Consider the following 27,432-nt stretch of genomic DNA (forward strand, 5'->3'; position numbering starts at 1 on the left):
GGAATGTCAGGAATGTGACTTTCACAACTAAAAAGCGAGATTAATAAACGAACAATGAAGAAAGAAACTAAGAAAGGGCGGGGAAAAGTATTTATGCTATGCTTTTTTCTAGAAGTGTTTTGTGTTGACTCACTGATACTGTGGCAACAAACCATCAAGCTGAGCCCTCAAAGAGCACGGAGGCACCTCTGCCAAGGGCACCAACTATTCCTTCCCCTTGTTAGGCACAGGCAGGACCAGTTTGTTCCACAAGAGTTACTTTGGGGCACTGCGCCTTTCAATTTATCAGATGCTCTTCTTGTCATATAATGAAACCCCAAAGAACCCTAGAAGGCTTTTAGTTAAAATTAAACAAAAATAAACTCAGTGGGAGAAAGGAACACATGCCAGCAAACACTTGTATTATCTGAAATGTTTCTTGGTCTCTAAGTAGATTTAGTGAATCTTCTGCATGTTAAATTACTTGTCATTATTTATAGTTGTAACAAATCTTATGCCACGACCTCAAAATTAACACTGGTCACTTTGTCTTTTATTCCCAGGGGTACCTCATATCACAGTTATTTAATACAAAATGACAAAATATATGACTATTCACTTTCTGTGAAATGGACCCAAAACTACATGACTCAATTGCTCATAAATGTTTTAGTCTTTTTCTTGGGAACTAAGCCTGGGTAGCTGTAGGAATCTGTGTCAAGGAAAGGCTTGGAATCTGCATGCACACATTTTTTATCTGAGGGTATGGAGGCTTTCCAGCCTCTCCCAGAGTTGCTCAAAGCATAAACAGTCAATTCAACGGGCCAAAACTCTGATCACTTTTGTGACACTGTATTTTGCCCACAAGGGGGATGTTTAGGCCTTTTAATTTATGACAACCCCAGGACCATCATTCTCAACTCTTCACGAGGAACACTGGTAGCAGTGCATCTACAATAGCTTGCTCTTTCGCTAGTGGTGAACCACCACTAGAAAAAGCTTATGTTTTATTGTTAGATGCTGAACATGGCCTTTCAACCATATGTTACCACTTGAAAATCATCTTCTTGAGAAGATGGAAGAAAACTAAACACTTCTTCAGGCTCTTTGAAGAAAATTCTAGTTGCACCAATATTTCTTTATTTTAGCCATTCCCAGAATGAACTACATTGATGATGATAACTCAGTTTTTATGCAGAAGGTTACTGAGTATTCGTCAGCCACCGTATGCTATAAAGTGGCTGAGGTACACACATTGCTGAACTCTGCTCAGGGAAAACAAGATCAACCATGGATAATGACAAAATCCTTGCTTTGCTTCTTACAAATTTAGCAGAGGCAGCCTGCATAGAGCAAAACTAAGTTTTTTAGAGAGAGGTTGTTGGCTTTTTCTCCCTCTCTCTTTCTATGTGTATTACAATTGTCATCTCAGCCTGGCACATGCAAAACCACTCCTACAACACCCATAAGCTGTACCTCTGGAGTATGCAGTGTCCCACAGTCAGCCCATAAAAAAGCACATGTACAGGATGACAAGGAGCTGGAAGCTTCAGTGCAATCTGCAACCAGCCAAGCCACATTCCAGTAAATGGAGATCCACAGGTACACCACCCTTGGCTGTGCTGCTTGTCGTCGTGTAGGAGTAGCTTCACTTTATGCCGCCTTTAGAGATCTCTCAATGTTAAAGTAAATCTTCATTGAAAGGGCTACATTTCTAACCTCTCCAAGAAACAAGCAAGGCAAGTATTCTACTGCACAGCAAATAAGTTATTCAAAATAGAATAAAAAGACAAATCCTATTTGAAATCACACCAAAATGATCAGCGAAGGACAAAGGTGTCTCCAGCACCACAAGAAGGTATTTCCAGTGCGTGTAGCTGGAATAGGTGGGGATTGAAATGACATCTTTAAGGAGAGATGCTCCCCTCCCACTGCCTTCAGAACTGTGTTTCCTCATGCTCAATGAAGCATTGCTAGCTGTGCAATGAATCAGATGCTCCCAATGGGAAAGGCATTGGGAATATTCTCATTAATTAATCTGGTCTCTTATTGTGGTCTGTACAAAAAGACATTAAGAACAGATATTGCTTGCCAAGGCAGCTAGACAGAATCCTGCTCACTTCCTTTTTTTTCAAGCATCAGATGCTGGAGTATTCTGAGCTCTTTCTAGCTCTTTCAAATGTTGTTTCAGATAAATTACTGTCCTTTAGCAGAGATAGAGTGGAATTTGCCTTTTGATCTAAGAAAGAATATATGTATAATTTGCTTGCTTCACTTTCAAAATGGGCCAGATGATGCCACTTTAGTATGAATCTTGAATCCAGGTATTTGGAGATTATTTTAACTGCCTGTGGGAAGCACACCTGCAGGTCTCCAAGAAGAAGAGCAATATTCATGACACATAGAGCATGTGCTGATAAGCAAAGTAAACACAAAGGATTTGAACAGACATCAAGGAGGTGGCACCAGGATCATGGGGGTGTTGAAGGAACAGTGACTGTGTTACCTCAGTGTCTCACCCATGGTGGAGTACTGAGTGTACTTAAAAAGAAGCACAGCAAAAACAGTAGGAAAGCTCTTGTTTAATTGCTTAAAGCAAAAGGAAGTCTCTAAAGGATGCTAAAAAGGTCAGTGCTGACATTTCAGGAGGATTTAATTTCTCTAAGCAAATGGCAATCTAGGCTGCTTTGACCTCAAGTACTTAACTCAGGAACAGTGAAAGCTTCAGGGGTCTCCTGTTGACAATCCCTGTTGCTTGGCCATAGGTGCCCAGAGCTTGTGTGGCCTGGCAGAGTCCTGCCAGAACTGTGGAGGTGTCGAAGGAGCATCACTCTGCACTGTGCCCTGGGTAGCATTGCTTTGGCACTGTGCTTTCATGTCCTTACCACAGATGCTGGCCTGCCCTGGGACACAACCTGCAGCACACACTGCAGAGTGACAAAGGTAACCGAGGACTCCTCTCTTGCTGTCCCTGCTGTCATAATCAGTTTCACACCAGTGTTACAGATAATCCCATCTGGCTCTCTGCAGAAGGCAGTGTCCTGGGGAACTCTGGGTCTGTTAGCAATGATGCTGAGCAGGGTTGAGAGGAGGTGCAGCACCAGAGCAGCAGGATGGGCTTGCAGCTCTCACTCTCTTGTTCTGAGCATGGCTTGGGCCAGCTGTGCCAAGGGCTACCTCACTGCAAGAGTTGTGAGTAAACACGTCTTGCATTCCCTGTTGAAAGTTAGATAGATCAAAGCCTGATCAAGATCTCATTCCTCGAGGCATTAACATGAAATTTGTTGAAGTCATATCTTTATGACCTTTCATCTCATCTGGAGCAGATGTGGGTAACAACAAAATCTTTCAAAGTGGAAGCTCTTCATGGAAATGTGGGATTTCCAGAAATTTTCAAACTCCTGAAACTCAACTCTGTCTGGCATGGCTGCAAGAAAATATACTTGTCTTGTACAGTCCCATGACAACATCTGAGCATTTCCACCTCTTCCTGTACTCAACTTCCATAAAAATAAGAAAATGCAACAATCTCTGTTTTATAGGAGAAACTGAGGGATGGCACAGCTATGGCTTACTGCTCATTGTGCCAAGAAGGTTGGTTTGGGGAGCCTTCTTCCACTAGACTAGTAACCCTGTTTTTGCTTGTGAAATGACAAAGAAAGGAGGGCATGAGGAAAAAGAACTGTTGAAAGGCTGTGAAATCCATTATAAATAAAAGTAATTAGACTTTAGCATTCCAGACATCTGTTCTGGTTCTGCAGCTACTGGAGGTGATAAATGACCCCTACAGGTAAATCTGCTCCACCACAGGAACATGCAATCAGCTTTCAAGCTTTTGCCTGAGTAAGCAGCAATTTGGTCAAAACAGTTTGCAGATTGGGAATTTTAGGTGACCTGATAGTAAAAGCATCAGACATTGCTTCCAGCCGACTGTATGGGAAACTTCAGTTCCTTTGAAGATGTGAGAGTGTGTCTGAGCTGACTGAGCAAGCTTGGCTTGCTTTTTGTAGGAGCACCTGCAGGGACAGTGAGTATTTAGTTAAAGATAAAAAGGCCCCTCATATGTGAGAATTCTGGTGACAAATAAATGTTTTAACCCTTTGGCAATTTGTCAAGCCTATTTCATACAAAGAGAGCTTGACCTCTTTCTTTGGCTAACGGGCTCTAAACAGTGAGAGACTGAGTGGTATGGCTGAGAGGGAGGAGAACCAATCTGCATCTCTGAGCTGGCCGTGTGCCGAGCCACAAACGTTAGGAACTCAGAGTAACTATCTCTAACGTTTAGTAGAATTTACATGCTGGAGCTGGTCCTGGCTCCTGCTCTGCTTCACTCTTGCCAGCTACAGAGCCACTGTGCCTCCTGCTCCATGTCTGCCAGCAAAATCATCCTGCACATTTGGCCCAACACCATTCTGAGTTTATTCACCCTCCACCCTCTGGCTGGAACCTCAACCAAGGGCAGCAGCCAGCAGTGTTTATGCAGGTTAGCCTTGTATTTTCTTGTTGTGAATCCAGGGAATGGTTGGCTTTTTCAGGGCAAGAGCAGAAGCTTGTAAGCTGTAAGCTTGAATCCCACAGCCCCCGCAAGTACCCACAGCTAAGGCCAGAGGAAGCAGACAGCCACACTATTTGCAGGTGACAATGGGACCCCTTTTTCCCCCACAGCTGTATTTTGCACCCAGAGCTCTTTGTTGGAAGGGCAATCTGGGTGATTCCTAAATCCACACAGTACTGCACCACAGGACTGAACCCTTCCTTCACTCTTCAGGACCTGTTCACTGATCCTGGCTCATTGGTTCTACTGAGTTTCACCCAGACATCACCCACATAATATTTCAGGTCTGGTCCTTTTGTGATCAATAATAGCTCAACTGTCTGTCAGTGACATGTTGCTGGTTGAAGGCCAGTCTCTTCCATACCCCCTGTAGAGGGAATTTCCCTTTAGATCCCCAAATTAGGCATGACATATGCATGCAAAAATAAACCCAAACCAACCCAAACCAATTCAAGAATGCAAGGGTCTCCTTGAGGTTCAAGGCTTAAAAGCAGATTCTGGTTACCAAGCACACAGCAATTGCATAAAAATGTGGATCTATGGGGCTTTCTTTAGCATTTCCTGATCACAGCTCCAGAGCAATTTTTGGAAGATAAATATGCAGCACCTAACAAGGCCTGATTACATGGTAGAGGAGGCAGTTATCCATCCATCCATCCATCCATCCATCCATCCATCCATCCATCCATCCATCCATCCATCCATCCATCCATCCATCCATCCATCCAGTATCGCAGCAGTTCTGTAGCATTTTCTTCAGGTAACTGGGCCCTGGACCTTGCAACGGGCTTGTGATTTGTGTGTCCTCAGTGGCCTTTCACATTCTGAGCCACGGGCATTCGTGTCTGTGGGGCTTTTGTGAGTGTTCCTTCACCCATTTCAGGGTGAGCGGCTCGTTCATTTTCCCTTTGTTGTGCCACGGACGGTTGCTGGGTGATTTTTGTCGCTGCCACTCGCGGGGGATCCGCAATCCGTGGCCGGCTCTGCCGGAGGCCGTGTTTGCGAGGCAGAGGCCACGGAGGCCCTGATGCTCCCGGCGCAGAAGAGCTGCGGCCCTGAGGAGCGGACGATGCTGTGCGGTGCCGGGGCAGAGGCGACCGCAAGGCCGAGCGGTGCCTGAGGGCAGCGGGCAGAGCCGAGCGGCCCCGCGGCAGCGGCGCCGGGGCTGCCGAGACGACGTTCCCCGTGTTCCTGCGGCTCCGAAGCCTCCCAGCAGGGCTGCGCCGTCCCGAAAGACGGCCCCGGCGCCCGCTCCCGTCCCGGCTACGGGACCATCCCTGCCGGGCTGCCCCCGTTGCCAAAAGGATCCCGGTCCCTCGGCCCCGGCAGCGCCCCCTAGCGGCCCAGGAGCCCCGCGCACCCAGGTCGCCGCTGGCGCCGCGGATTGGTTGTCGCTGCCGAGGGGCACGGCGAAGCCCCGCCCCGGCCCGCGGCGCCCCCTGCGGGCCCCGCGGCGCCTGCGCAGCGGCCCCGGCCGTTGTTGTGGAGGGGCCGGTCAAGATGGCGGCCGGGCAGGGGGGCGGCGGCGGCAACAACGGCACGGGCAGCGGCACCGGGCCGGCGCCCGGCTGCGGAGCGGCCGGGCTCGGCATCCCCGCGCACCTTACTCTCTCCTTCTCGTCCGGGCCGCACTGGGGCGCGGCAGCTCTGCCGCAGTCGCACACGGTGCGCAGCCTAGAGCGGGCCCTGGAGGAGGCGGGCAGCTCGGGCATCCTGTGCCTGAGCGGGAGGAAGCTGCGCGACTTCCCCGGCAGCGGCTGCGACCTGAGCGACACCACGCAAGCAGGTGAGGGGGCCCTGGCAGCGCCGGGCCGGGGCCGCGGGCGTCCTGCGGGGCTGCTGCGGGCCCGGCGGTGAGGGCGAGGGGCGCGTACTGCTGTGGTGGCCGCTGGGGCCGGGCGGTGGCGGGTGTGGGGCGCTGGTGCGGGGATGCAGCGGGGAGGTTCCCGCGGTGGCAGGGGAGGGCTGTGGGGGCAGCCGAGGGGGTGACACGGGAGCGGCCGCTCTGGGTGAGGAGCGGGGTCCCCGCTGTGCGGGAGCAGTGATGGACTGTGGGGAGGTTCCGCGTTTGGGGGGCTCTCCGTGCAGGCACCGGGACGGGGTGTGGAGGATGTGGGGCTGCGGTGTCGGGGCTGCCCCGCTGGGCGCACTGGGGGCCGGTTCTGCCGCCTGAGTGTGGGGCGAGCGTCCGTGCTGGTGTGGGCTCTGAGCGGGGCGCGCTGAGCCTACTGTGTGCGAGCGGAGCGGGGGACCCGGAGGTGCCTGGGGAGGTGGGAGGGAGCGGCTCCGTGTGAGCGTGTGCGAAAGCACCGGGGTGTGTGTGAGTGTGGAAGGGCACAGGGCTCGTGTGTGTGTGTTTGTGTGTGCGGGCGCATAGGGCTGTGCCAGCAGGGGGGTTCCCTTCACCGCCCGGCCGTGCGTGTCCGAGCTCACCGTGGTGCTCGGTGTTCCGGGAGTGGAAGTCGCTTTCCCCTCGAGTGGTGGGAGCGGAGCCGGCGCTGTCTGTGTGCCCGGGCTGCCGGGTCCGCGGCCGTGCGGAGAGGGGATGGTGCTGCGGTCTGTGTGCCTATAGGGAAGAGGGGCGGTCTCAGGGAATCGGGCATTTGTCCCCTGTGTCGGTTTGTACGTGCCTTAAGGATGGGGAATTGCAGTTGTTGTGCCCGCAGCAGGGTGTGCAGGGTGATGGAAGCGCTTGAGTTCGCACTCGGGGGAATGAGAGCTCCGTTTTGGTTGGGCTGCACCTTCACGGGTGTCCGATCTCTTGCAGTAATAGCTGTGTCTCCTGGGGTATCGCGGTCCCGGCTCAGCAGGAATGTGGTTCCAAGTGCGGGTGCGAGGGATGTGTGAGCATCCAGCAGTGAGTGTGGAGAGCTTGATGTATTGGTTTAACTCTTGGGTATCGTGAGTGTGGGCCTGGATTTACCCAGGCTTTTAGGTGAAATAAACATGGAGGCACTTTTCTGTATGGTTCCTAGAAAACAAAGCTCCATTTTCCACGGAGGTTCTCTCATATTGTGGGTCATCTCCATTTCTTTGTGATTTTTTTGCTGCTGGGGTAGTTGCTGAAAATGGATAATTTTAAATAATGTGCTAGACGAAAATATTACTAAGAGGCCCAGGATCTTTTGTGCACAAATAGTAGTGGCTTTTAAAAATGTTGTTTGAGTGAATTCATGCTGTGGGGGATTTTGTTTTATTTTGAGGATTTTATTTCCCCGTGGGTTATGAATAGCTGGCATATTGTTTGGAATAGGAGACTGTCCATGGTGGTACCTGGAAATAAAAAGAGGTTCCATGAAATAATGGAAGCTGGAGTTTTCTTTGTAGTAGCATAAAAATGTATCTAACAATGACCAAAGCGCTCAGAAAGAAAGAAAGAAGCATTGTAGGCATATAGGCAATATATTATTAAAAAGACTTTCTGTATCCTGAAGCTGATCCATCAAGGATCTGTACTTTTTGTTTGCTTTTAATTATTGCTGTGCTTTTTGGTAGGTTTTTTTGTCTGTTTATTATGAATCTCAACAGTCTGTCAGAGCTGTCTGCAATGATCTTGTCTTTCTGTTTTAGGATGTAGTAAAGCTCGGAAATTCCCATCAGAATTGAATTATTATTGTGAATGGTGGTGTGAAAATGTTTTAAGGGCTGTCTCTTGCAGAAATAGCTGTATTGCTTGCTGCTCTGAAATCCTGTACTGAAATAATTAATCTGGGTCTGTGTAAGTACCATCTCGGGAGAATCCTGATGTAATGTAGTCCTGGTTTATGAATGAATCCTGGTGAAATACAAATTTTAGACGTCTTTCAAAAGATGCTTGTAAACAAAAGACCCGTAGTCTGTATTTTGACTTGATCTGTAGAAATTTTTGTCAAGTGGTAAGCAGTGTTGTGCTGATGAATCATGGACATCCTTGACAGTGTTAGTGTGGCCTGGAGCTCAATGGGGAATTAGCAGCTGCCTCAGAGGCAACAGTCATGCAGTTATTGGTATTTCTGTAGCAGTTATCTCTATTTCTCATGCAAATATCCCCATGAACAAGGTTCTAGGCTGGGGCATAGGAGATGGGGGCTTGGGTCACAAATCTTTGCAGAGTTTCACTTTCTGTTTTAAGTCAGTGACTCTGAAATTCAATTCTGTGGTACTTGAAACAAATATTTAAAAAAAACCCAGCTTCTGGCCAGTATGGATGTAAACAATTTCTTTCCCATATCACCAACCCTTAGTCAGTAGGATCTGCAGTATTACTGTAAATCCAGGATATTCTATCTTTATATAAGTAAAGTCAGTAAGAGCTATGTTGAAGCACAACTTCTGTTGATTTATCAAAAATAGCTTGGGATTTTATTTTGCATCTAACTTACATAACACCTTGCCAATACTTAATTTGCAAATACCAAGGCATATTTTTGTATTTTAAATTATATGGCTAAAGCATAGTGACAATTTCTGACTGTTTATTTCTTTTTGTTTGTTTGTTTTTAACTGTGAATTGTCCTTGCAGCACTTTGGGAAGGAAATCCTTAGTTTATTATTTATCTGAATCTGTCTTATGGCTGCCCAAACAGATCTTGTGTTGCTTTTAATGAACTTTTGAAGAGAAAATAAAATCATGGTTCTTGAGAAATCAAGAGATATCTTGAATATTCCGGTAATTTTATGTGTAATTTTGCTTCTGTATCAGCAGCATTAGGCCCCCTGGCAGTTCAGTAATTGAGTCTATCACATCAGTGTAATCACAGTCTGCTTAGCTGAAGAGTTGTGTGTTTGCTGTTTTGTTTTTTAAAGATAGTTCAATCTTACAATATAGCACAAGAACCTAAGTCAACCTGTGCCTTTAGCAATTTGCTCCCTATTTAATGAGCACTTTTTAAAAATGAATTTAGTAAATACGAATGGTGTGTGGCCAACAGCTCCAGTGGTGCCATTAGGCTTATTTGTTTATGGTTTTGTCACAATAGTTTCAAATCTCACTTTTTAATTCTGAGGGAACTCCCAGGCAGTTATAAGTAGGTGAATGATTGCCTGTAAATAGATGAATGTGGAAATGTCTCCTTTCTCACCCCTGCTTCCTCCTCAGAGCATGGAGGAGTAATATCGCCGTGTTCCAGTATGACTTGAGAGTGAGCCCTCCTGTCCTGGCCAGTGCCAGTCTTGGCATGGCATTGTTACTGAGACCATTGTCACTGTTACTTGCATGTCTGTCCCTTTTTTTACTTCCTATTTGTGGTCCTTCTAAGGTATATTGATTGTCATTCACATGATTACAGATTAAGCCCTCAAGGCTTAATATGGAGTGTGAAATGGAATGTGAAATAAGAATGTTAATTTATAATGCAGTTCTGCCCTCTACAGTATGCACTTCTAAACCAATTATATTTTCCTTTCTGAATAAAATTATTTCTGTTGGTGGAGCCAATGTTGAGTAAATTGAGGACAGCAGTAACTGAAGAGCAACAACAAGTCCAGTATTGAGCTAAAAAAATTAGCATTCATATATGATATATATCCTAAATCTCGATTACATTCTGGAAATCAAACACATTGCAAAATGTGGTTCTTCAGCAGCATTTCCTTCAGATTTGAACAAAAAGCGGAACTCATATTCTGTGTTTTTTGGGGGAGAGGGGCTGATGTTTGTGCTCTGAAATGCATCTGATGCAAAATCTGGAAGTGACGCAGTTTATAAATAATTACTGAAGTTTTCTGCAGTGTTCTCACAGCCTGTCCAGTGTTTGGGCAGAGCGGAAATGAGTTCTGTGTGCTTGAGGCTTTCTTGCTGAAGGCCCCTATAAAGGAACCTTGTTAAGGATACTTGGTGTGATGGGCAAGTTCAGTTCAGTGACTTCAAGTTAATTGATTATTACTATTTGCCTGCCTAAAAGGATTATGTTAGGAAGAATACAATTTTTATCTTAATATTTTAAAAACCCAATAAATTTAGTGTTGCAGCCTTATCTGAAATACTGACCTACAAAAAATGTGCAATGTGTAATTTTTTGACATTTTTTGACTTTTTACCGTCTCCATCCATCAAAATTATATTTACCATTGCATTGACTATTTTTGTGTTTTTGTAGTATCCAACATCTAACATCTGTAATATTTCTGTTTGATCAATTCAGGAACATTTTTGATACATGTTTCTACTTGTTACTGATTATTTGCAGAGGGGGCAAATAATTTAGATTGTGAATTATATTGCAAAACGTTGTGCAATAAAGAAAAATGGAGTAGCTTTTGCTTTTTGAGATACTCTTTTTGGTGAAGTGTGTTTTCCCGCTTAAGTTGTGCTGCTTGGTTGGAGCTGATTCAAAAGTACATACTCATATTCCCAGCAAGGCTGGAAGTAAATGCTGAAATCTGCCCTTAGCTAAAAAGTAACTAAATCAGGACTGAAGACTGGAATTCCTGAAGGCTGGAAAATGACACTTTTTTTTTGTGATGAAAGAGTGGAATGACAGTGGGAAGAGACTTCTGAGTTCTCTGCTTTTCTGTGATTATCCAACAGTCTGATCTTCATCATTCTTCCAGCCTGGAATTGTTTGCCACTTGCTAGGAGAATGTGCTTGACAGGTCTAGAGGAGGTTGCACACTTCAGGTGAAAATGAAAAATAAATTCTTATTCTCTGGTATAGAACTAAAATAGTTTTGTGCTTGGCAGACATGATTATCACAAATGTGTTTCCAAAGCGTCAAAGTATGACTTCTGAAACAAGGTTTGTGTAGTAAAAAGGCTTGAAGGAGCGCTGAGCCCTGGCTCCTTGGCAGTTGAGCAGCAGGTGTAAGTGCACAAGGAGCAATCCCCGACCATCTGGGTATTAAACCCAGCACTCCTGCCACTTGTCACTTCAGCACCGTTCCCATAGGTGGAAGCAGGATGCAGGGACAAGAACTTGTTCCATTGAGGACTGACCTAGAACTAAAAAGTTTGAGTGCTTCAAGTTGGTACATGCAGTAATGAGAGATACTATAGAATTATTTTTAAGCTAATAGAGAGGCTGTGGCCATTCTTAAATGCTGTCCTGAGGTCTGGCATGAGTAGGACGGAGTCAGCAGGAGGCACCAGCCAATAAGAGCAGATGCAGGAGTTGCTACAGCAGGGGCCTCCAGGTCTCAGGAGAACATGCTGGAATAATTGCTAGACCCTGTTCACTCAGTGCTCATGGACCGCTGGTTTACTCAGTTTCTTCAGGTTTTTTTTCTGCTTTCATTTTAGTGCAGTTGCCTTGTTCTCCAGTGTTCTTTGTCTTCCAGCAGTTTAGCTTACTTAAAAAGTGTTTCTGCTTATTTTATCCAGCAACAAGCCATTTTATCTGCACAAAAGATAAATCATGTAGTAAACACTGATTACTGCAAGTTGGTTGTAATTTGTCTTGTGTCTATTTAGATTATAAGCTCGTCAGGACAAAGGCTTGGATGTGTGTTACTGAGCATACAGAGGCTGGTATAAGTCTTGGGAATTTTGAGTTAATTTGAGGTATTCCTTAGCAAACCCAGGCTTTGCTTCATTGCTAAATGAGGATTACTTTCCTTTATATTAGTTGTCTGTAAAACAGAAATTTGGAATTAAAAAAATTCTAAGCCAAAAAAATAAATTGTCAGAATTAAACCAGTAAGTGATGGTGAGTTTAAGTGGGAAGAAGATGCCTTGTCTGCAATATGCCAGCTTAAGTCTTGCTGACTTGTCAAGAAAATACATTTCACTCTTTCTGCTAGTAAAGCATTTTAACAATTATACTCTAGACTAAATACTGAAGTGCCCAAAACAAAAAAGGCTTCCAGTGGGATTTTCTGCTTGCTAGTTCAAACTTTGAAAGATTTGCAGAGCCAAGACACCTTCAGTAAGAGGAGGAGAGAGGAGAGGAGTAAGAGGAGAGGAAGATAATCCTGGCATGAAGTAATGGATTATGTCCTTTTGACATGGTGTGGAATTTACACTTTCATGTGCCAGACTGAGGAGTGATCCTGGTGATGTGTTCTTTATTTTCCATTTAAATCATGCTGTGCTGAAATAGCTGAACACACTCCAGAGTTGGAGTACTGTGTTACCTTGTGTTGGAAATGTCTAGATCTTTCTAATGTTGCAACGTGGTGAAGAAGTCCCTGAATTCATCTGTTGGGTTCATCCTCGTGTTGCAAAATGTGGAATATGTGAAATTTTCTTGAGAAAGGCTGGTCTTTGATCTTTGTGTACTTTCAAGCCTGCTCGCAAGGAGGGAAATTTAATCCGTGAAACAAGTAGCAACTAACAGGTAAGCACTAAGTGATGTCCAGGTGTTAAAAAAACCCAACAAATTACTGGTTTAAAAATTGCCTTGTGAAGACTTAGGGCTTGACAGGCTTCAGTGATCTCACATATGGGGGGTGGTTAACAAGGTTTAGGAAGAAGGATGTAACACTTGATAGTGGGCACAGGGACTGCAGAATTTATGGGCCACGATGACAGTTGGCAGAACTCCTGAGATAGGAATGAAGCCTATAAAGCCAACTCAGCATCTATGCTGAATCAGTTCTGAGTGGATAAAAGAGAATTCTAGTAGGGGGAGGTCACAAAAGTGGCTGATAGACCACCAGCCCAAGAAACCCACTGACCCAAATGAAGATAGACTGGGCACACAGACTAATTAGCTTGAGAAGCAGGAGAGGTCATTGGCCGGTACAAGATAGAATGCTGATTGTTAAGAGAACTGTGTAACTTGTAGCAAGTGGACACTAATTCATTTCTCTGGCAAAATGTATAAATAGTAAGACGTTTTGGTAGTTGTTGTGCTTGATTTGCAGAATACCCCGTAGCACCCAGGTTTGGACAACTCTGAAAATATTAATCCGTGCCTCTCTCAAGTGCGTAATTATTGGCTTGTTACAACTCGAGTAACAAATCTGATTTGTATGGACAACACTGGCACTGCCATGCAGCAAATCAGCGCCAGCATGCCTCCCAGTTGTTCCAATCTTTAGCTCAGAGCTTCTGGTTTAGTTTTCTACTGGTAGAGATTTCAGGAAAAGCCTCACATACTTGAACCAACATGTGATGAGCAGAGGCAGCTTTTACATGAAAAACAAGAATTGCTTGAATCAAACTGCCAATTTAGACGCGTTCAGTGTAAGTGCATCCAGTGTAGACTGGGAGATTGGGCTTGGTGAGAGTGGGCTGGAATAGTGGGTTCCTTAAGGCTGCTTTGATTTTAGAGCCAGTGTACTGGATCTCAGTTCTTTCTCCCTGGTAGCAGAAGTGTGAGAGACAACCATTGGTCTATTCTAGTTACAGAAACATTTACTTCATGTGGAAGAGCTGTGGTTCAGTCTGACAGGGTGTTTTATTTTTTTTAGAAGTCTCTAAAGTAGTAAAAGTGTATTTTTGAAAAGGATTTTGTTTTTCTTCAGAAGTGCTGATTAGCATAAAAAACCAAGAACTCAGAACCTGTAAAATGGAATTTCTGGTTGCCTGTACAACCCTTCCTCTGTACTTCATGAGAAACCTCAATTATGTGGTGGTGTACTTTCTTTGTTTCTCCTTTTAATTGCACAGATCAAGTGTGTAACTAAACTTAGGAGTGGGGATAACAATAAAGCAGCTATTTCTTAGATCTTCAGTTGTTGGATTTAGAATCCAAATACCATTTTGATATCTGTTTGTAATACCTTTTCACAAAACCAGAAGCTATTCCATGCTGTAGAAAGCCCAGTTGAAAAAAAGTAAAAGCTGCTTGTAGCCACTTCTAGTCCTGGGAGTATTTTTTCTTTCTTTTAAACAGAAGACCGACTGCTTCTACTTGACTTGAGTATACACAACAGATAAAAATCAAGTTAAATATTGCTACATAAGCTTTTAAGAATAAACTTCAAATGTACGTAGCTTTCCTTGAAAATCAGTGGTCAGTTTAGTTTCCTGAGAGCTAAAGGGTTTTGGCAGGTATCCTCAGCTTCCTTACTGTGCATAAGAGCTGATGGGTCCTCGCTTTGTTCTATGTTGTCCTTCACTGTAGCTTCTTCATATTGGAGAGCAAATGTTGATTTGTATGTGAAATTCACACTCACATGGACTTATGGTGCTGTAATTCTTGAACATTCTTTGACAGGAAGTTCAAAAATTTTGGTCTCCTTTGCAACTGAAATGGTTGCTGTTTATATCAGTATGAGAAATCATCTGGATGTATTTTAATTGTTCAGTACTTTATTTTGCAACATAAGTCTAAAGAATTCTGATATTTATTATTTAATTATCCAGGCTTATTTTTCTTTTTCCTTTGAAGGGAAAATTTTAAAACATTTCTGTGTTTAACAACACTACTCATGCATTAAGATTGGAACTGTGAAACTATAAGTTGCTGTGTAGAGTTTGAGGGAAATGCTAGGGGGACAATATCCCATTTGAAGTCAGCTTGGGAAGCTTTAGAGTTTCTTTCTCCTGAGGCTCCTTCTCCAATTTGTTGAGAAACTAATCAGGGTGGGAAGAGATCTGTCTGCTGTGACAAACCACAGAAATGGCACTTAGTATGAACAAACCAATTTCATTGTTTGTGTGACAAAACTTTCTTCAGTCAGTTGTTTGTGGACATGGACAGCTTGAGCTTCCTGGAGATACCACATGCAGGTGTTTCTGTAGTGTTTGAGGCTACTCTTTTCTTCTCCAGAATATCTCGCATCTGACAGACAAATGAGTTTTACCCATGTGCTGTGTGGTGATCTCAGATTTATGTTTAGATGGACTAAAAGGTTGTCTTTGGGATCAGGTCTGAGCACTTGTTTTTAAGCATCTGTTGTCTTCTGTAGGACTAATTTTACAGCTACAACTGTTCTTAGACTTTGGTTGGCTTAGACTCAAGCATTGCTAGAAAAGCTGGCTAGGAAAATCTATCTGTGATGAGTTTGGAGAGCAGTTCTGGGTTTTGTGGGGTGAGGAATGTGGGGGTTTTATGATCTAGTTTCTTAATACCATTTGCAGCAAACAAAAGCCTAACACCAATATGCTGGATCAGCAACATATTTTTATGAAAAATATTATTCTATCAAGATGAGGTTCGGTGTAAATTTCGTAGCCTTGTATTTCAAATTCAACATCTAGCATATGTAATATGTGAATATAAAATGATTGTACTGGTTTACATAAAAGACTGGTCCATTGTATCATCATGTTCCTAATGGTAAGCAGTGCTGCTCAGGGAAAAGTGCAAAACCGAGGCAAATGTGATATTAATACTACTTAGATACCTGGCTGCACACTGCTGTAATCTGACAGTTTGAGCTTTTTTTTTTCCCTCTTAATCATGGCTTAAATTTATACAAGATAACTTCTCAGTTTTTATAGCTTCCTTTCCAGACTGATTTCCTAAAATTCTTTCCTTTTGATCTTTCTATATATTGGGTTTTTTTTAATCACTGTCTTATAATAAATAAAGACTTTACTTTTTCTGTCAGAAACCTAAAGGGCGACCAACTTCTTCATATTTTTCTAGTTCCTCTTTCAGATTTAACCTTAGTAATGGTGTACTTCTCACTTTCATTGTTCCTGCAGAGATAGTGTATTGAAATACCCTGTGATTCATGAGCAGGCATGAATAGTGTCTTCTCTTTAGTCCTCACATAACACTCCCACTGAGAGTTTTCTCTGAACTGGTTAAGGAAAGTATTCCTATATTCTCACTTCTAGAGGAGTTGTCAGCCTAAATCATCTGTGGTTCTGCATTTTGCAGCTTTCCTTGATTCTCCAGTCTATTAACCCTTACAAAGCCATTGTCAAGTGCTAGCAGCCTGCTTTCATTTCAAGTGAGATAGAAACTGTCTTGTTTTTTTTTCTTGGTCATCTGTTGTATTATTAGTCTTCAAAAAGTACCTAAATTACATAAGTTTCACATCTACATTTCATTTACCGTAATAGGCAATACTATCTCATAAACTTTTTGCTTGTTATGAAAACGGCTTTGGAGTAGAAATCATTCTTTAGTTTGGATAAAAATAGCTTTACTTGATTTTAAAAAGTTGCAAGTACATTCAATATGAGAATATTATGGAAAACTATAGACACTCTAATCTTTCTCTTCATAAAAATCTGAACCAACACCTGGAGTTATTCTAATGCTGTTTTGCAATCATGGAATGAGAAATTGCTTGGAATAGAAGTTGTGCTGTCTCCCACCTCTTTATTTATTTATTTTTTTTAAATTATTTTATTGTTGAGAGATAGTGGGTGTCATTTCCTATTTTAACAGGATTTCTGGGTTTCATAATAAAAAGGTGTAATCCTTGCCCTGCAGTGTCTTCAAAGGCATTGTCTCCTGAGAAGTGGTTTCTACAGTAGTACACAAATAAAGTGACCTTGGTATGAATTTTGACGTGCAGCTGTATGGGTTCTGTACGAGGGCACATCGAGGGGCTGCAGCCAAACTGTGCTGATGTGATTTGTGCCAGGCCAGCCTGGAAACCACAGCTGGTTTATGTTCCCTGTGCAGTATTAAACCTCTTGTCCACTCGTCCAGGGCAGAGGGTTGGTACATCCTCTGCTTGTTGTCTGGCCTGCCTCTAGATTTTATTTCTGCAGAAGAAATAGTACAGCTATTTTTTAACCTTAAACTTTCCCAGATGCATGGTTGAGGTGTGGCTGGAAGCAAATACAGCAGCAAAATTTTCATGGTGCCCATGAGCCTTCTCCTTCAGGTCTAACCTACAGTGCTGCTCCTGGGACCAAGTGGCTGTAGGGTGGGATTCTGTCATTTCTTTCATGGACTAGATTTTTGTACCAGCCTTCAGTCACCTTTCCAGCTGCTGATAAAACCAAATCAGGAAGAGGCTTAAAGCTGTTGGTTTTTTTTTTTTTTCAGAATGGAGTTGTATCCAAGAGTTCAGCATGTGGTGGAGGTTGTAGAACTGGGCCAGCAATAAAACTGTGGGCATCTCTTCTGCATGCAGGTGTCACACTCTGCTGAATATTAGAACAGGAGAGCATTTGTTTAAGAACGGTTTTGCAGAAAACTTTCATCTGAAAGCTGTCATTCTTCTGTAACATTTTGAAAACTGATGTAGTGGAAAACAGAAAATGAACTTCACTGGTTGTGAAAACTTTCTCAAGCATGCTAATTTTTTTAATAAGCTTTTCAGGTTTTGGTGAGATGTTCAGTTTTAGTTCCATTTTTCTCACAGTTCATTAGGAATGCCACTCCTTCAACCAAGGAACATATTTTTCTGCCTCTTGCAGGTAGAGTTTACAGAATTCTGTATCAGTAGTGGATACCTTGATTTATAGGAAGAGTTTGTGATACTTAAGCTTGGGAATGTTTTTTAGAAATATTAGAGCAACAGCCAGATATCACACAAAAATTCACATATTCTGGACTTTAAGAAGTAAAGTTAAAGCTACTGCCAAAAATAACTCCACAGGAAGATGGTATTTCATTGTACCAGTCCGTTTTGTTTGCTGGTCACCTGCAGAACAGTGTGGAGGCCATTCCCTCTGCTCACTACCCTGGTGTCCTGCATTCAGCCTGTTGTGTGGCAGCATCATGGGGTGTTCTCTGCACAGCTTTCCTCCACCTTTCTGTCCTGCAGCTCATGCTGGTGTGAGCAGGGATCTGCCACAGGTGAGCTTTTATTCATACTGGGTGTTTGCCAGGTGAGGGCCTGGCTCTCCAGCTGGGTGCTGTCTGTGCACTTCCTGAAGGCATATTCTATCCTGTTTGCCAGGTTGGTGGTGAAGAAGCTAAGCAGTATTGACTCCAGTGTGGGCTCTGAGAAATGCTGCTCGTTGCTGGTTTCCCAGTTAAACTTCAGATTGTTGAGCTCTCTTTGAGCCTGACAATGACTTGGAGCCAATTTTCTAGACTTTTTGCAGGACTGTTTGTTCGAGTGATAATGTGATGGGAGCTAAGCAGAAACAGTTATTACATGTGAGTGTTAAAAACTGAGAACTAAAGCCTGAAATAGCAAGGGATCTGTATTACTTCTCTGTCAAAAGAGTTTGTTCAGCATTTCTGAGAAACCACATCCTTTTGAAATGTCTTGGGTTGGCAACCAGAGTTCCTTTCAGAAGACTAGGCAGGTGTTCTCCATATCTCTTTTCTTTCAGGGTAGTTTGGTGGACTTTTGATGGCACAGGTTTTGGTAGTTTAGCTACCAGTTTAGCTGATAATTTCCAGAATTCTCGGGTCACATTTCATTTGTATTTTCTGGTTCTTTTCAAGATTTCATATAGTCAGAGGTGCTGTGCATTTTGGTAATGCTCTGTTTGGTCATAACTCCTGCATGCAGATTTGCATAATGCAGTCATGCATTGTGAGAATAACTCTAGCTCAAGAATTGTGTTTCCATGGTCAATGATATCTCCTCTTTCTGCTTTTAAGCTAGAATAGATTGCATCTTGACTTTTATAGATAAATATCTGCAGCATTGGTTTTTGTAACTTTATCCTCTTTTTAGTTAAGTTACAAATGTGTAGTTGGAGAATGTTAGTTACTGTGTTAGGGTGTTTTGGGAACTTGGCTTTAGCATTGCAGATACATTGTACAGTGACATTGGATTCTAATGTAGCTGTCAAACAGGAGAAATAACATTGGGTTTGTACCTTGATTTACTGTTGTGCCTGCAGTTGGAGGGGAAGAAACCCAAGAATTGCACAGAACAAAGACTTGATAGACAAGGGACAATCATAATTGATATTCAGTGTCATTATAACTGTAACTATGTAGTAGGAAATGTATTTTTGAATTCCTGTCACTCTTCTGCTTTCTGTTGTAATTGCATATTGAACAATAATCTTTTAGTATTTTAAGACATTTTTGTGTATTAATTATATGCAGTAGCATCTGGTAAAACTGAATTATTTTACACTTCTTGCAACACCTAAATTTTTAGGAGCATGACAAGAATAACAGTGGGTACTTTTATCTGCTCTTACTGCAGGGAAAGTCTTGACTAAAAAAGGAATTTTTTTTTCCTGTTTGCTTCTAGATCTTTCCAAGAACAGATTTACTGAAATTCCTCCTGATATCTGGCTGTTTGCACCACTGGAAACCTTAAATTTGTATCACAACTGCATCAAATCCATTCCAGAATCTATTAAAAACCTACAAATGCTTACCTACCTTAACATTAGGTGAGTAATGGTGGTTGGTTTTGGTCTTTATATAGCATATCTCCTTAGAGAGTTGGTGTTTAGCTCATCAAGTCATTGTGTTTGCAGTTTTCTTTGTTTCTGATGTTATGTAGACAGTGTTTAGAAACTACAGCTATAAAAATTTGCTGCTATCCAGGAGGCTGAATTACTTTGGCCAGGAAGTCCTGCTCATTTTGCACATTATTTACATCACTGCTATACTGCTCTTTTTAAACTTGGAAAACATATGGTTGGATTTTCTCACTAGAACAGAAGATTGATACGAGCTCTGGAAGGAGAGGGAATCTAGAAACTCTCCTGACCTTGTTTTTCACAATACTATTTATTTCTGATACTGGCTGTTTTCTCAGTTAAGAGCTATTTAAATCCCCCAAACCTACTGTGTCTCAAAATCGGCAAATATCAGTTCTTGTAGTACTAATTCATAAGTATGGTCCTCTGTCACAATTTTGAAGAGGATTAATGAGATACAAAACTGCAGTATTTTCTGAAGGAAATATGGCCTTTCTTCTGCAGCAGCCTATTTCTCTTTTGATGGTGTTTGAGTCTTCACATAGAAATGCTGTGCAGTTGTAACTCTTCCTTCCAGAGTCACCTCTCCTGATGATCCTTTGCCAAACTGTGCTTTGTCGTCATTTCTGTGCACCTGTCCAAGGGCTGATTTTGCAGTGCAGGAACGTGTGGACTGGAGCATTGGAGAACAGGCTAAAATCCTGCCTTCCTAGCTCAGGTGCTTTGTTACAGGAGAAAACCACATACTGTCACATTCTGATTGGAGCTTCAGATGGTGGAAGAAACATATTGTGCATATCATAGTACAGCAGGCAGCTCCTTAAAACCCAAAACCTGAAAAACCAGAGGAAATCTCTGTAAGCAACATGAATGACTGGTTCATTGCCACACTTTTATAGTCAATTCAAAATAAGTTTACTTGCATATTATATTTTTGCTTCTCATGCCTTCACCCAAAAAAGCCTGGCATATCTGCCTGAAATGCAGCATAAAAAGAGAATTTATTTATATAGGTATGCATTATCTGAATTTTCCTTTAGAATTTAACAGAATGAATACGTTGCTTTTATAAAGGTACTGTTAGAAATCTCTCTTTATCTTATGGTGTAATCTTGCGTTTATAAACTGTAATAAAGGAGAAAACATGTAAAAAAAACCAACAAAATTTTGAGGTTATGTAAACAGTACTCTGAATACATATCAATTAAGTGCTAAAACTTCTGGTATTTTCTTAATGTTGTATGAACCCAAGTATTAGCACTTAAGTGATTTTTTTTTTTGGTCAAAAATAGAGCTAACTCTACCTAAATCAACAGCAATTACTGATATTTGTTTTTCACTTTTATACATGAAAAGAATTGCTTTCATATCACATCTGAACAAGCTTGTTTTCCAATGACTTTTTTGAATGTACCTTATTAAAAACATTTTATGTGCTTCTGGCAGTGGAAGTCCATCAATATGGGTAGTTTCTTCAATATAGATCCAGTATAAATCCAGTAACAGTGGATAACAGTGTATTTCATGCCTACAAAGCAGGTGTACATGCATACAGCTGGAAAATGATATGCAGAGAAGAAATAATTTTTAATTAAGGCTTACTTTCTAGCCTTTTGCTCAGCAAAATAATTCAATGTTGAGGGCTTTTTGTGATGGCTCAGGAGGGACACAATAACATGGCATGAGAATCAGTGGCCTTATATGAAATTCTGCCTTGGCAGACTCTCAGATCAGGTGGGGCTTCTGAAGGTTTTTCTATCAGCAGGGTAAAAGCAAGCAGCAAACATTATTTCTTTTAACAGATTTTTCTGTACGTTTTGGTATTAGATTCTGTCATGTGAAATGGGGATCTTAATGTCCTATACCTGAAATAGGCTGACAAGGAATTTGTGACAGATATTGTAGATGAAATTGTAATAGGTGGAGAAAGTCATCTGAGATGGGAGAAAAGTTGTACAATATTCATAAAAAAGATATTATAATCCAGCCTTGCTTGTCCCTTTTTCTTGCTTCCAAGTCGAAATCTTTTGTCAACATTGCCAAAATACCTGTTTGATCTTCCACTGAAAGTTCTGGTTGTCAGTAATAACAAGCTGGTCTCCATTCCAGAAGAAATTGGAAAGTTGAGAGATCTAATGGAGTTGGTAAGTACAACTGTGCATCTTTGTAGTAAGTACACTTAGAAGCACTATGTGTATTATATATTCAGTATAATTAATTATTAATATTTTTAAAAATATAAGAATACAAAATTTAAATTACGTTTCTGTGTTTTACTGATATTTTTAGTTAGTTTATTTTTCAAGGTTGTCAAACCCACAACGCATGTTTGATGATGATTAAGGACACAGTAAAGAGATTTTCATTCCAGCACCTGTGATACACCTATTTAGAAAATAAGAAGTCTAGAAAGACTCTGTGATTGTTCAATCACTCTGGTCTACATAAATGAATATTAAATTAGTCTTAGAAATAACTTTAGTCTGTGTTCACTTGATGCAGCTTTGTCACCCTCTAGTGCTTGTATCCGAAAATATGGTGAGCCTGCTATTGCTGTCTGTACATTTTTTAGTTTTATGGGTTGAGTAAAGGTTTATTAAGGAAAAGGAGTTTTTAAAAGAGGAGCAGCATGCCAGTCAATTGCCAGCAATAGCACGAGAAATTTTTGACAGATCCGGGAGATACACCAGGAACTCCTGATTCCTAGGCTACAGTATTCATTGATTTAACTTTTTGAATTGAATTTCTGGAATCACTAAATACTTTTAAAAAACAGCGAGATCTGTTATGGTATATCTTCTCCATGAAAAATCCAAGATAATCGGATTTCTTTTTTTTTATTATAGTATGCTTTATAATAGTTTTGATTGCAGTATTCCTCTGTGTAACTTCATGTAAGATGTTCAGTTGATTTATTAATTATATCTTTCTTAGGATATTAGCTGTAATGAACTTCAAGTTCTTCCCCAGCAAATAGGAAAATTGCAGTCACTTAGAGAATTGAACATAAGAAGAAATAATCTCCATATGTTGCCAGATGGTGAGCTACTCATCTTCTTTCCATTGATGTAGGCAAATTAGGTAAAGTGTTAAGAAGATAACTGATTCTTTTTTGTTTGTTTGTTTTTTTCCTGAATGCAGAATTAGGAGACCTTCCCTTGGTAAAGCTGGATTTTTCTTGTAATAAAATTACAGAAATTCCCATTTGTTACAGAAAGTTACGTCACTTACAAGTTATAGTTTTGGATAACAATCCAATGCAGATACCACCAGCACAGGTTAGTATTAAAGCACACGAGTACAGAAATTTACATTAGGATGTTAGAGGAAGCTGTTCTAAAAGTGATACCAATCAAGCTTTCTTTTCTTTTAGCTGCATTTCTTGTATTTCTCCTTTTGGGATGTTACGGCTGTAAATGCAGTGCAGCAGGTATTTCTTGGGGTATATTCTCAGCAGACATTGCTGTGTAATTAAGACTTCTTTTTGTCCTGTGTTTCCCAACAGATATGTTTAAAGGGCAAAGTACATATATTTAAATTCCTCAGTATTCAGGCGTGCCTCAGAATAGATAAAAAACCGGATTCTTTAGATCTTCCATCATTAGGTAAACGAATCCCCTCCCAGCCACTCACAGACAGGTGAGTAGTGGGGTTTTTGAATAGAAGAACATATTTTAAAAAGGATGCTTATTTTCTTACGGAAGCTGAAACTACTGTTTCTTTCATTCCTGTGTGGGTTTTTTGTGTGTTGTTTTTCTTAACGTAGCATGGAGGACTTTTATCCCAATAAAAACCATGGACCAGATTCTGGCATTGGAAGTGATAATGGAGATAAAAGGTTGTCCACTACAGAAGTGAGTATTTTTTCACTGTTGAATTTGTAATTTCTGATTTTTTTAGAACTTTTTCCTTTGTATTTTTAATCATTTGAGAAATACCTCACTAAGTTGCGTTTAATATTCTTTCAGTATGTGTGTGGTTAGTTTAAACCCTCAGACTGCCATATCAGACACAAATTATTTATATATTTCTTAAACTTTTCTGGTTAAGGTTGATTCTAATTAATATGATATGATGGGAATATCAGAAATCATAGAGAAATACCATTTCCATGTCAGTTCTGCACTAAATGTGAGTGTCTTTGCAGCCATCTGATGATGATACAATCAGCCTTCACTCCCAGGTATCAGAATCAACAAGGGAGCAGACATTAAGGAATGACAATCACGTAATGGGAAGTAAACTCGATCCACAGAAAGGTAATGCCAGTTGTGCATTTGTCATTTTAGGTAACAGAGATACTTTGCTTAGGTAATCTAATGTAAGAAAATGGTACAAAATTACAGCATCATGTGTTGGTATTGCATTTTCATCAGTTCAGAAAACAATGTTATAACCACAAGCAGAAAAGGCTTGAGAAAAGGGGAAAAATTATTTCTCAAAAAGACATAATTTCTATGTTTTATCTTTATTTGACATTTTTCATAAGTACTTATTTCTCTCAGGAATGACATATAGTCAAGAGAACCGTTTTAATAACTTTCCTATTCTTCATGAATCTTCCCTAGACCAGGAGGCATTTGACTACATTGATCCCAGCACAGAGGAGGGAGCTCTTCCTGAGCAGGGAGATGCACAGATTGGCCCCCTGCTCTCCCATGTCAAGGTACTGGAGACTGACAAAAGAAGAACTGTTCAGTAGCCTTGATGATTTTTTTTTTTTCTTCCCCCCTTCATTCCATGCGAATTTTTTTTTTCCATTTTGTTGAAGGAACGGGGAAAACATCCTCAGAAATCCCAGAAAATAGAACAAAATGAGGACTGGGGAGATGAAAAAAGGTAAATCTTCGTCTTTTTTGATTAGATTTTACATAGTGGAAGGGATGATTGTGGGGTTTTTTTAAGCTCCTTGCATCTGGAAGAAAGAATTCTCATATTGAACAGTGTTCCTCTTGGACAGAGATAAGCTTACAGGATGCACTGCTTAGTTATTGCCATAATGAGCCATTTCTGAGTCTTGCTTCACTGAAGTCAGGCAGGTCACTGATATTTAATTTTTCAGACGTCACAAAGAACTGCTGGCTGAAGATGATGATGAACTCAAAGAAGTGACTGACTTGAGAAAAATAGCAGCTCAGTTATTGCAGCAGGAACAAAAACACAGGTAATAACAATATTAGTTAAAATAACTCCTGTTACAATTAATTTATTCTTTAACTTCTCTTATACCCAAAAGCTTTTGACACCTTATTTTGAGAACAGTTTTGTCCAGCTCCTAAAGAGTGAAGTGACAGACTCTGCTAAGATACCTGTTCTGTGTTTCTTGTCTGAATTAGACAGCCTCCCTACAGTTTGTTTGTGACTGGTTATTTTTCTTCCAATACAAGCTAATTCAGGTGGTACTTCCTTCAGTTGATATCCTGTGGACTGAAAGGGAAATTTGTTTGAACATTATCCTGTCAAATGACAATACCTATGTATAAAAATAAATAATTTCAACTACCTGCCTTTCTCTGCTTTATTGGGGGCATCTCAACGGAACAATTCTTGAAAAGGAGCCATGAAAGGAGCCAGATTAAAGGAATATAATAGAACAAGTTAGCAACTGTGTAAAATGAGTAACAGGAAGGAACAGCTGAAATCACATGGAAGTGGCCAGGCTGGCATAGGAACAATTCCTTTACCAAGCAGACAAATGCTGTGAGGTACTTGGAGAGTAAGCTCCTCTGAGAGGTGAAAGTTGTATTTAATAGTAGTTCATTAACTAAAATAGTTCATAACACTCATTCAGTATCCCACAGTACTGGATGTAAATTCATACCAACTTGAGTATTATTTTCTTTCAAATTTCGGTGTAATTATGAGACTCTGCTGCTTTGTTTTTAACATGGTTGAAATAGTCATGAAGCCCTCAAAGAAACTGAGGTCCCAGTACTATGAATTGCAGGGTCTTAAAAACTCACCAGCATTTTATGTTAGGTAAATATAGTAACAGTAGTGTGCATGTGTGAAAGATAAGAGGTTTTGCTTAGAAATCCAAGCCCTGCATTCAAGAATTGGTTGTTGTTCAAAGGGAGGGGAAAAGTAAGAATGAAATCTTAATGCTAGTGTATTCTCAGTATGCATAATGTATTCTCAGAATGCATAATTTTCTCCTATTAAGGAAGAGAGAGTGAGGGTGTTTTTCTTATATTAGGTTTTTTTATGATGGTTACTTATGTTGCATGAAGCTCTTGTTTGATTACGTATTTCCCGATTTTCTAATAATGTGAAATGCCAAGCCACTCCTCTTCTGAAGTACTGCAGCTTGAATTTTACCTGTCATATGTTGTTGTGCCCTCATGCAATGGTCTTGCTAATTGTTCTGCTTTGTCTTGAATTATGCAGATGTGCAACCTTAATTGTTCTTAAGTTTTACTTCTTAGTTTAGCATTTATATTTTAAAGCTTGCTTATGTATCTTTAGGTACATGAGCTCAAAATCTCCTCTAATTTAGCCTGATTTTGAATCCATGAGGTTTTTTAACCAGCAATAAAAATATTATTTAGTATTTAGTGAAAATATTTCTATGCTTATTTGTGGAAAATATGGTCAATCACTGAACAGAATCTTCAGGGGAGTTAAGCATCACAAAATAATTCCTTACTAATCACGTTTCTGTTTGTTCAGTGTATGTTTTTGTAATATTATGCAGTTTCCTTTCCTTTTGCTTGCTATGCTAATGACTTCCCTGTCCTCTGCCATCAACCTATCCTGCTTCCTCCTTCCGTCTTTGGCTTTGGTGTGCATGAAATGTGAATACAGACGGAGGCCACTAAGCTATAGAACTTCATTCAGTGAAAAGCTCTTCCAGAGGACCAGGGCGGCAGGACGTGCATCAAGGTATAAACAGAAATGCTTTTGGCCATTTCTTGAGCAAAAACAGAGTTAAAGGGATTGACTGAGTTAGCCTAAGATGTTTTGTTATCAAAAAACAGTTTGCAACATGTTCTTTAGGGTGAAATATTAATACTTAATTAGGCAATTCTCCAAAGAATACTTTTGAGTCCAAACCTCAAAGCTTTTATTTTTCAGATATAGTACCTCAGGCAAAGTGGTGCTTGTAGTTTTTTGGGGTTTTGTTTGTTCGGTGTTTTTGTGTTGTTTGTTTGATACTTCGGTTTTAAAGTGATCATTTTCAAGTTAGCATGACCAGAGATAATTTGTTTTGCATTTGACCCGTGGTGGAAGTATTTGTAATATGCAAACCTCACCAGTAACATAAAATTGGAGTATAGTATAGACTATACTCAAAACATGTAGGTATTGAATGAAGTGATTTCAGACCTTGTTGCCTTATAAATTGAAGCTCTGTATCTTAGTCTGGATACTCCTTGTCTTTTTCAAAAGACAGTAGGGTAGTTTAGATAAAATAATTTTCATTGGTTCCAAATGAGCCTGTTTGAATTTGCATCAAAATTAAGTCTGGGTTCTTACCTGGCAGCAGTGATTTCCTAGAACTGTCTAATCCAGAAGAGCACAGCTTCAGCCACTAAGCAGAGCCAGATATGAAGTTAGTGGACTGCTCTGGAACGAGTTGAAAATAAATCATCTTTGTCTCACTGCAGAAGATTTCTAGTATCTTTTTACACTTTAGAGATTCAAGGTAGTCCTTGCTTGTCTAAACTTGAAGATAGCAAGCCTTAAAATAGCACTGCCATTGTTCACTTCATTTGTGTCCATTAATCATTGCTATGTTTGCACAAAATCTGAAAGTATAAGTGGCTGAGAAGAGATTCTA

General features: G+C 41.0%; 1 protein-coding gene across 6 annotated transcripts in view; it reads left to right on the forward strand.

The window, feature by feature from the left end:
• The first annotated feature begins 6,016 nt into the window (after positions 1-6,016).
• LRCH2 (leucine rich repeats and calponin homology domain containing 2) overlaps positions 6,017-27,432 on the forward strand; it is a 41,040-nt gene continuing 19,624 nt past the window's right edge. For 3 of the 6 annotated variants that reach the window (XM_088172878.1, XM_088172879.1, XM_088172880.1), the window contains exons 1-12: positions 6,017-6,320; positions 19,475-19,619; positions 21,670-21,796; positions 22,587-22,692; positions 22,794-22,930; positions 23,158-23,291; positions 23,419-23,506; positions 23,800-23,911; positions 24,221-24,318; positions 24,424-24,491; positions 24,715-24,816; positions 26,457-26,534. In XM_088172878.1, the coding sequence (XP_088029004.1) occupies positions 6,035-6,320; positions 19,475-19,619; positions 21,670-21,796; positions 22,587-22,692; positions 22,794-22,930; positions 23,158-23,291; positions 23,419-23,506; positions 23,800-23,911; positions 24,221-24,318; positions 24,424-24,491; positions 24,715-24,816; positions 26,457-26,534 (1,481 nt within the window). In that variant the 5' untranslated portion in view covers positions 6,017-6,034. The remainder of the gene's footprint in view (positions 6,321-19,474; positions 19,620-21,669; positions 21,797-22,586; positions 22,693-22,793; positions 22,931-23,157; positions 23,292-23,418; positions 23,507-23,799; positions 23,912-24,220; positions 24,319-24,423; positions 24,492-24,714; positions 24,817-26,456; positions 26,535-27,432) is intronic. The other 3 variants (XM_014877083.2, XM_088172881.1, XM_088172882.1) reach the window with 1 other exon arrangement.

This window comes from Sturnus vulgaris, chromosome 14 (genome assembly GCF_052056855.1).
Source record: "Sturnus vulgaris isolate bStuVul1 chromosome 14, bStuVul1.hap1, whole genome shotgun sequence".
In the NCBI taxonomy this organism is placed as follows: domain Eukaryota; kingdom Metazoa; phylum Chordata; class Aves; order Passeriformes; family Sturnidae; genus Sturnus; species Sturnus vulgaris.